The sequence below is a fragment of the Podarcis bocagei genome (genome assembly GCF_964188305.1).
Source record: "Podarcis bocagei genome assembly, chromosome: 13".
In the NCBI taxonomy this organism is placed as follows: domain Eukaryota; kingdom Metazoa; phylum Chordata; class Lepidosauria; order Squamata; family Lacertidae; genus Podarcis; species Podarcis bocagei.
The window spans coordinates 13553353-13568370 of record NC_138138.1 but is presented as its reverse complement, the minus strand read 5'-3'; the positions used below and the strand labels follow the sequence as shown (position 1 = coordinate 13568370).

General features: G+C 46.2%; 1 protein-coding gene across 1 annotated transcript in view; it reads left to right on the top strand.

Annotated features, from left to right (window-relative positions):
• The first annotated feature begins 479 nt into the window (after nucleotides 1–479).
• The window catches only part of LOC308570994 (uncharacterized protein), a 29843-nt gene continuing 15304 nt past the window's right edge, over nucleotides 480–15018 (top strand). Inside the window, exons 1-3 of the mRNA XM_081166168.1 lie at nucleotides 480–571; nucleotides 6872–7062; nucleotides 9322–9425. Coding sequence (XP_081022294.1) covers nucleotides 6882–7062; nucleotides 9322–9425 — 285 coding nt within the window. The 5' untranslated portion in view covers nucleotides 480–571; nucleotides 6872–6881. The remainder of the gene's footprint in view (nucleotides 572–6871; nucleotides 7063–9321; nucleotides 9426–15018) is intronic.

Here is a 15018-nt window from a genome sequence, read left to right as displayed (position 1 = left end):
CACACTATTTGAATGGCAATGCCATTAGCTTTGGGGTCAGACCCCTCAAATATGAGAGCCAGTGTGGTGTAGTGGTTAAGAGCGGTAATATGGTGAACCAAGTTTGTGTCTCCGCTCCTCCACATGCAGCTGCTGGGTGATCTTTGGCTAGTCACACTTCTCTGAAGTCTCTCAGCCCCACTCACCCCACAGAGTGTTTGTTGTGGGGGAGGAAGGGAAAGGAGAATGTTAGCCGCTTTGAGACTCCTGAAGGGAAGTGATAAAGCAGGATATCAAATCCAAACTCTTCTTCTTCTCGTCCCCTAGGATTTGCCTCCTAGGGGCTGATGCGTTTCCGTGCGCTCCAGCAACCCAGAGTACGCTTTGGTGTGCATGCAAAGCGTGCGCGTGTGGGGGGACATTGCACACACATACCCCCCCCCACACACACAACTTACCCGCCTGCCCGCCCACCCCTCCTCTCCTTCCGGCCTTTCCTTTCGCAAAGTGGGCGGTCTCTGGGACGCGACTTTCGCTTTCGTTTCCCTTTCGTTGCTGTTGTGGATGTTGCCCCGGCCACCCTCCTTCGAAGGTAGGTGCCTTTGTGCGCCCGTCTCCCCATCCTCTCCCCTGCTTCTGCGGCTGTCCCTCTCTCTTCTCCGTCTGAACACCCCCCACACCCAGGATTTCTTGCAGAGCACCCCCAGGATAGAGGCGATCGGACCGTTTTCGCCCCTTTCTCCGTCCTTCTGCTTCCTGCGAATCCGGCGCGGCGTCGGGTCGACAAAAGCGCTTTCTCCCGCTTCCGTGGCTGCCTTTTAGTCTTACCTTCCCGTCATTAGGCGCCTAGCCAGCCCCCTTTTCCTCGGGGCAGATGGGAATGCAAGGGTTTGCAAGCTTTCCGCACTTTTAAAAACCGGGCCCCACATGTTGGTGTGGGGTCTGCTCGGAGCCATCGCTGACCCGTTGCCGGAGCAGCTGTGGGCCCTTAGCAACGCCCCAGCCTGCTTTCCCAAGGCCGAAGAGCAAGTTTCTGCAACCCGGGCGCTTCCGATCCCCGATCCCTTTTGCTGACTGCTTCACTGCTTCCCAAGGTCAGATCGCCCAGGGAGCAGCCGCCAGCCAGACCCCCAGCGTTACTGCACGCCGAAATTTGTGAATGAAATCCCGCAGGCTTCACATGCAAGGCTTGCCCACCCCTCTGCTCTAGATCAGCCTCGCCCAACCTGGTGCTCTCCACAGTTTTTGCGCTACAATTCCCATCTGCCCCAAACATCTGGTTGGGGAATCTCCCATCAACTTGGAGGCGGTGCAGTGCTTTGCTACAGAATCCGGAAGTACAGTGGTACCTTGGGTAACATACGCTTCAGGTTACATACGCTTCAGGTTACAGACTCCACTAACCCAGAAATAGTACAGTGGTGCCTCGCAAGATGAAAAGAATCCGTTCTGTGATTCTCTTCGTCTAGCGGTTTTTTCGTCTTGCAAAGCAAGCCCATTGACGGATTAGCGGCTTTTAGCGGCTTATCTGCTGATCGGATCAGCTGATAAGCGGTTTAGCGGCTTAGAAAAAGGGGGGGAAGGAAAAAAAAACCAGCAGAAACTCGCAAGACATTGTCGTCTTGCGAAGCAAGCCCATAGGAAATTCGTCTTGCGAAGCACCTCCAAAACGGAAAACTCTTTCGTCTAGCGAGTTTTCAGTCTTGCGAGGCATTCATCTTGTGGGGCACCACTGTACCTCGGGTTAAGAACTTTGCTTCAAGATGAGAACAGAAATCGTGCTCCGGCGGCACGGCGGCAGCTGGAGGCCCCATTAGCTAAAGTGGTGCTTCAGGTTAAGAACAGATTCAGGTTAAGAACGGACCTCTGGAACGAATTAAGTACTTAACCCGAGGTACCACTGTAGTCTGAATCGTTGCTTCTGGCTTGAGTTCACTAAAGCGTCTCCCCATTTGCATTACAGGATTATTTGCAAAGCTTGCAGCCAGTGTATGTGATCGAGCGCTTCCAAAGTGCTACTACCAGCAATGAATTAATTAGCAACAATTCTGCTTTAATGAATTGTCATCTGGCTTCGTAGACATTCATTTATGTGAGTTTAAAAACACCAGCAACACTTGTGTGCTTTGCATGTGACTTTAAAAGCTTTCTGGAAAGTTTACACTGAACAGTCAAGTATACAACTTTTTCAGTAAAACCACATTTTTCAAAGAAACGGCAAGCTTTTCACAAATGGTTAAAAGCTCTGATAAAGCGCAATGGAACTTCCCCTTTCCTCATATCCCCACGTCCCATCCCCGTCCCCCCCCATCTGTTCTGGGGATTTATGCAAGCCCCCAGAGCAGATTGTGGGGAATAGGGAGAGGTGAGAGGGATTACACCCTATTGTGCAGGTATAAGACTTTGTACCAACAGATCAACTTACTTGGATACAACTCACAGTTTTGTGGTTTACGTTAAGCTTGATGGAATCAAATGGCCTTCCTCAGCTTCTTGAAGGTCATAAATGTAAGGCTGGTTGCATCTCCTTGGATGGGTGCCACGACTGGAAAGGCCCTGCTTTTTGTGCCAGGCAGACTTAACGAAATGGTACTTTAAAGTCATAGTTGTTTATTTCTTTGAATTCTGATGGAAGGGCGTTCCACAGGGCGGGTGCCACTACCGAGAAGGCCCTCTGCTTGGTTCCCTGTAGCTTTGCTTCTCGCAGGGAGGGAACCAACAGAAGGTCCTCGGTGCTGGACCTCTGTGTCTGGGCTGAACAATGGGGGTGGAGACGCTCCTTCAGGTATACTGGGCCGAGGCCGTTTAGGGCTTTAAAGGTCAGCACCAACACTTTGAATTGTGCTCGGAAACGTACTGGGAGCCAATGTTGGTCTTTCAAGACCGGTGTTATGCGGTCTTGGCGGCCACTCCCAGTCACCAGTCTAGCTGCCGTATTCTGGATTAGTTGTAGTTTCCAGGTCACCTTCAAAGGTAGCCCCACATAGAGTGCATTGCGGTAGTCCAAGCGAGAGATAATTAGAGCATACGCCACTCTGGCGAGACAGTCCGTGGGCAGGTAGGGTCTCAGCCTGCGTACCAGATGGAGCTGATAAACAGCTGCTCTGGACACAGAATTGACCTGCGCCTCCATGGACAGCTGTGGGTCCAAAATGACTCCCAGGCTGCACACCTGGTCCTTCAGGGGCACAGTTACCTCATTCAGGACCAGGGAATCCTCCACACCTGCCCGCCTCCTGTCCCCCCCAAAACAGTACTTCTGTCTTGTCAAGATTCAACCTCAATCTGTTAGCCACCATCCATCCTCCAACCGCCTCCAGGCACTCACACAGCACATCCACTGCCTTCACTGGTTCTGATTTGAAAGAGAGGTAGAGCTGGGTATCATCTGCATACTGATGAACACCCAGCCCAAACCTCCTGATGATCTCTCCCAGCGGCTGCATGTAGATGTTGAAAAGCATGAAATTATTGTGTGGTTTAATAACTTAACTGTTTATATTTAGACAGCTTTTCTGCTGTACTCTATTGGAAGGAGAAAAATAATCATGAGTAACAATCTAAACAATTTATTCAACTAAAACAATAACATTATAGCATATGTATCCATGTTTGTTAACTGATGTGGTTAAACTATTTATTTTTTTAAAAAGAAAAACTTAGACTGAGTTTTAGCACACATGAAAAACTCAAAACAAACCCTCATTTCCTGATGAATAGCCTTTGGACTAGAATGTAACTAAAATAGAAAACTATCATTAGTTTTTTCCTCCAAAAGCATTTTATTTTAAAAATCTGATTTAAATAAAAAAAATCCGATTTAAGTTTTTAAAAAACCCAATTTAAATATTTAAAAAACCTGTTTGAAATTCTGGCTCAGTCATCCTCCGCCATGGAGGTGCTGTGGAATTGTGGGGGTCAAGGTAACCATTGACAGGGGATTTGAAGAACAAAATGAAAGGTGACCTGGTCCTTCTTATTGTTCTGGAAAAACAGTGCCTTTTTTGCACTTATAATCCCTTCATGCCATACAAACATGACCGTGCTTTCTTCACCTTCCTTCTGGGGGTGGGTGGGACTCAGGTTCGCTGCCCCTGTCACTGTATTCCATTTCGGCTTAATGAGGTTTTTGTTTCTTAAATAATAATAATAAAAAAAGAATATTTGAAAGCCCTGAGGCACCATGAATATTTATAGCAGGCGCAGACACCCCCGTTGCATGTTAATGGGCTCTCTGGTGAATAATGCAAGAGTCTAGAGTCGAGCTTGGCACCTGCGCCGGGTCAAAAAGGCCTTTGGGGGAGCTGACAAAATGGCTCCTCGCCCGCAAGATGCGAGGCAAGGCCTTCTCTCGCTGCATTATTCATGCCACCGTCGGCTTTGCAGACAGGCCTGGCTGGGTCAGCTAACAGAGTCCCGTTTGTTTGCCTCTGTGGCGAGCTGACAAAATGTGGCGGATGTCTGGCCGGGGGATAAATTGGGCAGGGGGAAGGGAGTAGGCATTTGCCCCTGACAAGCTGGTGAGGCAAAATTTTAAATTTCCTTCCTTTTAAAAATGACACCCACCCAACACGTATTAAACAAGGCTGAGAAGTATTCTCTCGCACAACAACCAACATCTGAAGATAATTCGCCTCACAGCTGCACATCTTGGCAGCTGGGTGGCAAGGCAAAGGTGATATTATCTCTGCATTTACGTCTGAGGCTGAAGGGTTATTGGGTTGTTGTTTTTATTTTGATTACAGTGGTACCTTGGTTCTCAAACTTAATCTGTTCCAGAAGTCCGTTCCAAAACCAAGGTGCGCTTTCCCATAGAAAGTAATGCAAAATGGATTAATCTGTTCCAGACTTTTAAAAACAACCCCTAAAACATCAATTTAACATGAATTTTGCTATCTAATGAGATCATTGATCCACTAAATGAAAGCAATAAACAATGTACTGCAGTCATACAATCAGTCAGTCAGTAGCTGGACTGGGTTCCACACAGTCACAAAAACAAAAAAAGCCGCAAAAACAAAAATGCAAAATAAATAGCAAAAACAGACCTCAGCGAAACACTCAAATCGGAAGCGTAACACTCAAAACGGAGCATATTCGGCTTCCAAAAAAAGTTTGGAAACCGGAACACTTACTTCCAGGTTTGCAGTGTTTTGGTTTCAAGTTGTTTGAGTACCAAGGCGTTTGAGAACCAAGGTGCCACTGTAGATATATTGTGGTTTTTATGTTGATCTTTTCTGTGAACTGCCCTGAGACCTCTGGGTATAGGGCAGTATATAAATTCAATAAATAATAATAATAAAAAATATGGAACTTTTGGGTATGCCAAGAAAAGATGGCAAATGCTTCCGTTTTCCCCCAAATCCTGTGCTTCGTTTCCAACAGGAAAAGGTTGAGGGGAAGAGTATTTCCCACCTCCCTGCCTCATCCTCTGTTCAAAACATTTGTGGAGGTTGAATTTTGCAGGTCAGCTGCCTAGAAATGTCTCTGGAGATTTTATATCTCTTGAACGGGGTGTGAGCTATTTCCACCCCAGCGGCGGTCTTCCTCTAGATATCTGTCTTGAAGCTGCCACCGCCCAGCAGAGATAATGGAGGGGCCATAGCTCTGTGCTGGTGCATCAGCCTTGAACACAGAAGATTTCATTCCCAGCATCTCCCGGGATAGCTAGCAATGTCCGCTGTCTGAAAATATAAAATTTTATATTTTATATTGACCAAGTAATAACCATAAATAAATAAGAATAAAAATGTGCACCCCCCCCATTATAACTATCCAACCTCCCAAAATTTCAACACCTCTTGTGATGGTTTGACCCCTTCCCATTTTAACAGTACAGATTCTACAAACACCCTCCATATCTCCTCAAAATCATTTCTCCTGCCTATTCCCCATCTTACCATAATGGCACATTTTAATTTATCATTAATAGCTATCTCCCACACCTCTTTGGATCATTCTTCCATTTTATATTCTGCTTGCCCCTTGCACTTCCTGGCTATCACTATTCGTGCAGCTGTCAATAAATTTGTGAGCAAGTCCTTCCTAGCCTGTGAACCTTCCACCCCATTGTAAATTGATGATAATGCAACCTCTGGACTTTCGGTCAGCTTTAACCCAGTGATTTCTGTTATCTCCTTAAACACCTTTTGCCCCCCCAAAGGGTACATATTTACACCCCCACCACATGTGAATATAATTCCCTGTTTCCTGACATCCTCTCCAAAATAGCACCGAATAATGCTGCTGATTTCTTTAAAAAAAATTAACAATTTCAACATAACAAAATATCAAAACATCTCATATTTATTATTCCCCCCACCTCCCCATCAAACCCCCCTCCCCCCGAGACTTCCCTCAGCTCCTCTCTCTGATTTCTCAACTCATATTGTCCACTGCATACTGTAAAAGTATATAAATCCTTATATTATCTGTCTACTATGTTAACAATCAATAAATTTGTATATGTTTATTCAAAACCTGCCAAGGAGTCCAATTCATTTTGTTGTCTTTTCAAGTAGTTTGTAAAAAGTTCCCATTCTTCTTTGAAGTCACAGTTGTCCTTACCTCACAATTTGTATGTCAGTTTAGCCAGTTCTGCATAGTTCATCAATTTGTCTTGCCACTGTTCTTTTGTCGGGGTTTCCTCGTTCTTCCATCCTTGTGCTATCAAGACTCTTGCCGCTGTTGTAGCATACATAAATAAGTTCTTTATCTTCCTTGGCAGGCCTTGTCCTACAATCCCTAACAAAAATGCTTCCGGGTTTTTTACAACATTTTCTTCAATTCATTATATATCATTTCCCCAAAATTTCCAGAATAATGCTGATGGTTTCTGAGCCTCCTGCAAACATGGTTAGACTATTGGTTGACGCTTAGGTTTCCTCTACAGGTTTGGCAGCATGTCTACCTGCCGTACCGTTTGCGTCCGAGGCTACCCTGCCGACTTACCGCTGGAGCGTGTGTCCGACAAGCTCATGATCCATTTTCTGCGAGCACGCAATGGAGGTGGAGAAATTGCCAGCATTGAATTTCCACCCGAATCCCCAGGCTGTGCTATGGTTACCTTTGAGGATGAAACAGGTCACTAGAGCAAAATTGTTTGGTATACTGGTGGGGCGGGGAGTGGGTAGCTTATGTTCATATATAAGACTGAACGTACGAGTGCAATGGTACCATTAGGAAACTCAGAGCCACCTTCACACCATACACTGAAAGAACCATGACACCACTTCAAATGGTGATAGCTTCCCCCACAGAATCCTGGGAACTATAGTTTGCTAAGGGTGCTGGACCTAGACAGCATCTTAAAAAGTAGAGACATCACCTTGCCAACAAAGGTCCGTGTAGTAAAAGCTATGGGTTTCCCAGTAGTGATGTATGGGAGTGAAAGCTGGACCATAAAGAAGGCTGATCGCCGAAGAATTGATGCTTTTGAATTGTGGTGCTGGAGGAGACTCTTGAGAGTCCCATGGATTGCAAGAAGATCAAACCTCTCCATTCTGAAGGAAATCAGCCCTGAGTGCTCACTGGAAGGACAGATCCTGAAGCTGAGGCTCTAAGACTTTGGCCCCCTCATGAGAAGAGAAGACTCCCTGAAAAAGACCCTGATGTTGGGAAAGATGGAGGACACAAGGAGAAGGGGATGACAGAGGACGAGATGGTTGAACAGTGTTCTCGAAGCTACCAGCATGAGTTTGACCAAACTGCAGGAGGCAGTGGTAGACAGGAGTGCCTGGCGTGCTCTGGTCCATGGGGTCACAAAGAGTCGGAAACGACTAAACAACAACAACAAGGGTGCTGGGAGCTGTTATGAGACCCCCATTCGCCTCCCAGAGTTACAATTCCCACAGCGATCTAACAGTAATGCCTCTTTAAAGAGATTTCTTGAGAATTGTAGCTCTGTGAGGAGGAAAGGCTTATCCAAAGAACTAATTGCAGAACTATAGACGTAACACGTAGGCTAATAACTGTTAAATCATATGTAATAGAATAATGATATCATTCAAAAGGTAGAAATAAATCTATTGGCGTTCATATATACAGTGTAACAGACTAGTGGCGCAGAACATTAAGGCATGTGTTCAAGATAGGCGTCAAAGGTCAGTCTCACAATGGTTATTCAAAGGTTTGACAAAAGACGACTCAAAAGTCTAAAAAGTAAGGTTTTCTCAAATGTTTTTCAAAAGTTCCAATGGAAGACGTCCCAAAAGTCTCAAGGACAGTGTTTCCGGAATGATACTACTCTTTCGTGATAGTCTTCCATCAGCTGAAAATACAATACAAAGCATACAACCAATGAATGATAACAGAATTGAGCTACCCGCATACACCTTATATTTTAAAACAGAATATACAAAACAAAGTGTATAAAGAAAGGTACGTACCCAATATTTTTCACAAAAATATGTAAGTAAGATTCATAAGAACTGTCAGCACCCTTAACAAACTACATCTCCCAGAATTCTTTGGGAGGAAGCTGTGGTTGTTTAACGTGGGGCCATCGTGCTTTGAATATGTGGCGTGAGTGTGGCTTGTCTGTGTCATTTTCTCTTGCACATAGAGATGGTTAAATTTTACGTCATGTCTGCAAACCAGTTGAACAGGTCTCAATTTTTGCAATGTAAATTTCCAGGGATTTTTGCAATCCCACATTGCAGAATTTGTAAGATGTTTCCCCCTTAAACGTTGCAAGTTCTTGCTGGAATATTAGTGGAGGTTTGAGAAATCTTACACACCCCAAATCTTACATGGCTTCCCTTTTCTCAACAACATAAAAAACGGGTTTGAAAGATGACAGTGACCCAGAGATTATCTGGTGTTGGACTGCATGGAAAATGGATAACTGGTTTTCAAGTCAATTTGAGGGGCTTGAAATGCAAATCTTTCTGGGCAAGCCAAAGCACTGTGCTAACTTTCTCCTTCTTACCATTAGTGCACCCACAAGCTAAAATCATAGAAGGGGCGACAAGGGTCATCTAGTCCAACCCACCTGCAATTCAGAATCTTTTGCCCAGTGTCAGCTTGAACCCATGACTCTTGAGTGTCTCATGCTTTACCGACTGAGCCATTCTGCTCTGGAAACGAAAAATCTGCGCAAGCTGAAAAGATTCAGTTGTATAGACAGAATCTTTAATTTCAGAATTTTGAAATGTGAATTTTGAGTTGAGGATTTCGGGAAGCAACACTGAGAATTTGAGTAACAAACAAACGACTGAGAAAGGTGGAACAGAAGTGTGTGGAAAGCAAATGCAATGAGATTTTGCCCTGTCTCCCAAGTTTGTTGGTGAGGGTGTGAGTTGTTGCTAGCTTCTGTTGATTGCTGGTTTTTTCCTCATTCAGTGACTCAGCAGGTACTGAAGGTCAAAAAGCATGTATTGACTGTCAACGGGACCGCCTACCCTTTGGAAGTGACACAGAGCGCCGCTGAATTGAACCCCAACGAGGTAATAAAGAGGCTGAGAAGGCTGTTGTCAGGGTGAGGGAGCTGGACTTTGCAGGAGCATAAAGGTAAAGGGACCCTTGACCATTAGGTCCAGTCGTGGCCGACTCTGGGGTTGCGGCACTCATCTCGCTTTATTGGCCGAGGGAGCCGGCGTACAGCTTCTGGGTCATGTGGTCAGCATGACTAAGCCGCTTCTGGCGAACCAGAGCAGCGCATGGAAACACCGTTTACCTTCCCGCTGGAGCGGTACCTATTTATCTACTTGCACTTTGACGTGCTTTCAAACTGGTAGGTTGACAGAAGCAGGGACCGAGCAACGGGAGCTCACCCCGTCGCAGGGATTCGAACCACCGACCTTCTGATCGGCAAGTCCTAGGCTCTGATTTAACCCATAGCGCCACCTGTGTCCCTTGCAGATGCATAGACTGGCACAAAAGAAAAGGCTCATCATGGAAACCCCAGTTCTGCAATCTGATCAGATCACGCAGATTAAACAAGCTTGCATAACGATGTTTTGCTAGCCTTGTGACATAGAAAGCAATAGCGATGAGCACCACTTACCCCGCACATATGCTCTGCGTAACACATGCCCACTCACCATAACGGCAAGACACTTGTTTTCGTTTCATTTTTAATGTGAACACTGTTATGTAGTAGGTTTGCTGTGTTCTAAACCTTTTAGTTTCTGAGTCATTAGTCTTCATTGCCACACTTTAAAATATATTTTTATACATTTTTATTAGTTTTTTAACATACTATTTCGAACAATCATTTAACATAACTTCTTATCTTATACAATATTTTAGACTTCCGTCAACAACCTCTGACGATTTTCCGTTCTTTATCACTTATTCTGCATTTCTTAATTTCTCTATTACTCTTAATTACCATTAACTAATAATTCTCCTCATAGTCTTTCGTGCAACATTTCAAATAGTCCTCATTACAAAACTTCTTGCAATCCTACTAGCGTAATCTGTTCATTACAATTGCTTTTCAAATAATTCATATATTTACTCCAATCTCCTAAGAATCTCTGGTCCTGCAGGTTCCGAATCCTTCCTGTTAATTTATCTAATTCTGCTTAGTCCATTAATTTCATTCACCATTCTTCTTTTGTCGGTAATTCCTCTTGCTTCCATTTTTGTGCCAGCCACACTTTTAAATATTATCTCTACTGCCACTGCCACCCCCCCTTTTCTGCATGGAAGGTAGGATTTTCGCTTCGTGGCACATATTCGGGTCATAGCTGTCAACCGTCCCTTAAACCGTCCCATGAGCTTAATTGGCGGAAAAGTCCCTCATCCCAGCGCCGTGTCCCGCTGCTGTCCCTTATTGATGATGTCCCTTAAATTTCCCGGGTTTCAAAGGAAGCAGCTCCTCTCCCTCCCTCCCTGCCGGCCAGGGAGGAGGGAGGCTCCAACTGTGTTGCTTGGCTGCGTTGCTCACCCAATAAGGAGTCTAAGAACGACTGAGGGGTGGAGCTTGCATGCCTTGTGCCGATCAAATCGGCTGCGTTGCCTGGGGACTCGCCTTTGCTCAGCGCTTCCCAGCGGAGAGGTGACGGTGGTTTTCCTTGCTGCATCCCCTTTGCTGGGATGCTGCGCTGTGGGAACCAACGCTTGAGGCTTCGTTTGGCTGCTGGCTGGGCTTTCTGCCTTTGGCTTGGAGGGACTCAAAAGTTGAACATACCTGTGGCTGCTGATCCCTTAATTTCGAGGCTGCTGGTCCCTTATTTTCAAATCTGCAAGTTGACAGCTATGATTCGGGTGCCCCAAGCACATTGCTTGAATCTAGAGTTTTTCTGCCCCACAGAGCTGAATGCTGTATTCTCACAAATACTATGTGCTGAAGTGGTTATCTAAAAAAGGCATAGTTCATAGAAGTAGGATGCACAATGCCTGGTTTCCCTCTTGCAGCGAGGAGGACACTGTTAAGTGTAACATGTGGATGCAGTCTTTGGGCAAGAGTTGTGTTTCCGTTGTACCAAGAGTGCAAAAGTACATGGCCGTGGGGCGAAGAGGAGCTGCATCCCATTAGCTTAGGCACTGTTTATCTGCAGCTGGGAGGGGCGGGTGGCGCTGTGGTCTAAACCACTGAGCCTCTTGGGCTTGCCGATCGGAAGGTTGGCGGTTCGAATCCCCGCGATTGGGTGAGCTCCCGTTGCTCGGTCCCTGCTCCTGCCAACCTAGCAGTTCAAAAGCACACCAGTGCAAGTAGATAAATAGTTACCGCTCTGGCGGGAAGGTAAACGGTGTTTCCTTGCACTGCTCTGGTTCGCCAGAAACGACTTAGTCATGCTGGCTACATGACCCGGAAGCTGTACGCCAGCTCCCTCGGCCTGAAAGCGAGATGAGCGCCGCAACCCCCTAGTCGCCTTTGACTGGACTTAACCATCCAGGGGTCCTTTACCTTTTTTTTTTTTTTAATCTGCAGCCTTCTCCCCTTCTGTGGGAGCTCACAAGGACTCAGCTCTGGAACCTAATTTCGGAATGCCTCTGAAACAAGTGGCAGCATCATTAAAAATCATTGTGATCCAGTGATTTATTCAGAACATGTACATTAAAAAGGAGGGGTTTTTGGGTGGAACAAAATGAAGGTCTTTTTGAATGCAAGTGGATGGATCGTGATTGTGCTGATTTCCCTTAAAAACTCCAGTCTTTGGTGTTCTTCCCTGAATGAAAGACCGCCACCAGCAGCTTTCTTGAGACTGGGGGTGCAGAACTAATCACTACATTATCTTTAAATAACACAACTGAGATATTTCTAAAACGGGTGGCAGGGGGCTGGCTTTTTCTTAAGCTCACCGCAGTGTAGCATCCCCCTTGATGGGGAAATGGATATCCTTGCAACAGAAGCCCAGCCTCTAGGGCAGTGATGGGCAAACTTGGCCCTCCAGCTGTTTTGGGACTACAATTCCCATCGGTATGGCAGTTAGCTAGGGATGATGGGAGTTGTAGTCCAAAAACAGCTGGAGGGCCAAGTTTGGCCACCTCCGCTCTAGGGACAAAGTCTGGAATGTGCGCAACACATGAGTAATAACTGTTCATTCATTGGCCTGAAAGTTGATTGTGTCGACTGGGCCAGTATCCTTCCCTTTGGCAACTTTGGTGGTACCTGTGGTGGAAAAGGAACAATTTCTGTTGCAGCAGGAAATGCCCCTTTCTCTTGACTCTGCTTGCTGAATTATTGACTGGTCTTCACATCCAATGTTTGTCCTGTCTGTCCAAAAACTTCACAAGCATCTACACTGTGTAAGGATTATCATAGTCTGTATTATTATTTAAAAAGAAAGCTGCCAAACCCATTATTAACAGTTTGGCAGGGTCAGTGGAGACTGCTTTTGGCTGAGCAGCACAATACAGTGGTGCCTCGCAAGACAAAATTAATCCGTTCCGCGAGTCTCTTCGTCTTGTGGTTTTTTCGTCTTGCGAAGCACGGCTATTAGCGGCTTAGCGGCTATTAGCGGCTTAGCGGCTATTAATGGCTTAGCGACTTTAAGAAAAAGGAAACAAACTCGCAAGAACTCGCAAGACGTTTCGTCTTGCGAAGCAAGCCCATAGGGAAATTCGTGTTGCGGAACGACTCAAAAAACGCAAAACCCTTTTGTCTAGCGAGTTTTTCGTCTTGCGAGGCATTCGTCTTGCGGGGCACCACTTGTACTTTCAAACAGAGAAAAGGGTCATAACCAGGGTTTTTTTAGCCAGAACTTTCCAGCACCTCTCAGCTGAGCGCCATTGTTATTCTAAGAGAACAAGGGAGGTGTTCGTGATGTGTTATGGCACCTCTTTTTCTAGAAAAATAGCACTGGTTATAACTCTGCAAGAAGAACATTGTTGTTGTTAATAATAATAATAATTTTTATTTATACCCTGCCATCCCCGGCCAGAGCCAGGCTAAGGGTGGCTAACACCAATAAAATCACAGTAAAAACATAATAGGGGGGAAAGAGAGGGGGGGAACCCAATTTAAAATACAGTTCAAATACAATTTAAAATACAGTTAAAGAGGGGTTTGGTGACTTTTTGGTGTGTTTTTTTAAAAAAAACCTTACACAGTGCTGAAGTTCTTGCAGTGTTTTGCATGAACACAGAACAGCCTTCATAAGCTCATAGAGCTAACGTCTTTTGGAGGTGAGTGGGAAGAACTTGTAGCATTTTCTAACTTGACGCTGAAACTGAGCCATGATCTTCTCTCCAGCTGGTTGCATGTACAGTGGTGCCCCGCAAGACGAACGCCTCGCGAGACGAAAAACTCGCAAGACGAAAGGTTTTTTCGTTTTCGAGTTGCTTCGCAAGACGAATTTCCCTATGGGCTTGCTTCGCAAAACGAAGCTTGCCCCCGCACCCTGGACCTCTTTTGAAGCAAGGGGCGGCGGGGAGAAGATCGCTTCTCCCCGTTGCCAGCCCCGCAATCTCCGGGGACAGAGGGGAAGGCGCGCACGAGCCTTCCCCTCTGTCCCCGGACCCCTTTTGAACCAAGGGGCGGCAACGGGGAGAAGCGATTCTCCCCGCTGCCCCTTCCCTTGCTTTAAAACAGGTCCGGGGACAGGGGAAGGCCCGCGGCGCTTCCCCTCTGTCCCCGGATGGTCTCCATAGGAACGCATTGATTGATTTTCAATGCATTCCTATGGGAAACCGTGCTTCGCAAGACGAAAAACTCGCAAGAAGAAAAAACTTGCGGAACGAATTAATTTCGTCTTGCGAGGCACCACTGTATGCAGAGTTATGGTTAGTGTGTGCTAGAAAGTAGGAAAACAACTCCCCCCTTTTTGTTTTTGGTAAGTGAATGCACTTACTGGCAGTGTAAGTTTCATGTCTGCATTACAGGCATGGGATACACAAAATGTGCTTTCTAAAAGTTCCAGCAGTCAGACTGGCCACAGTTAGAGAGCCAGCGAAGAGCTGGGTGTGGATTACGAAGATCTGCTCCGTTTTGCCGGGTTGAACTGCTGTTGTTTTCCCCCCTCTCAAAAGTCAGTTCATCTCAAAACCTGGTTCCGGTCTATGAAACTGCAACAGGTTAACCTCCTGTAATCAGCCCCTGAGGAAGAGCAGGGATGCAAAGGAACACCTGAATTCATCTTTAGAAATTTAGTAGTTGGGAAAGTTGCTGTGAGCAGCTCTGTCCACAGAGTGGCAACAAAAGACTAGTTTTAAAAGAATATTATCTTTGTTACAGGGTGGTTGTGTTGTGGGCGGGGGGGGGGGGACACCCATCATTTGTAATACATTTAAGCACAGACAGAGGGCATTTCTAAGCCTACAAGTTGATTTTACACATCTGGGATTATGGAGCCCGTAAATGCTGTTTCCTGGGACGCGGGTGGCGCTGTGGGTAAAAGCCTCAGTGCCTAGGACTTGCCGATCGAAAGGTCGGCGGTTCGAATCCCCCGCGGCGGGGTGCGCTCCCGTTGCTCGGTCCCAGCGCCTGCCAACCTAGCAGTTTGAAAGCACCCCTGGGTGCAAGTAGATAAATAGGGACCGCTTACTAGCGGGAAGGTAAACGGCGTTTCCGTGTGCTGCGCTGGCTTGCCAGATGCATCTTTGTCACGCTGACCACGTGACCCGGATGTGTCTCCGGACAGCGCTGGT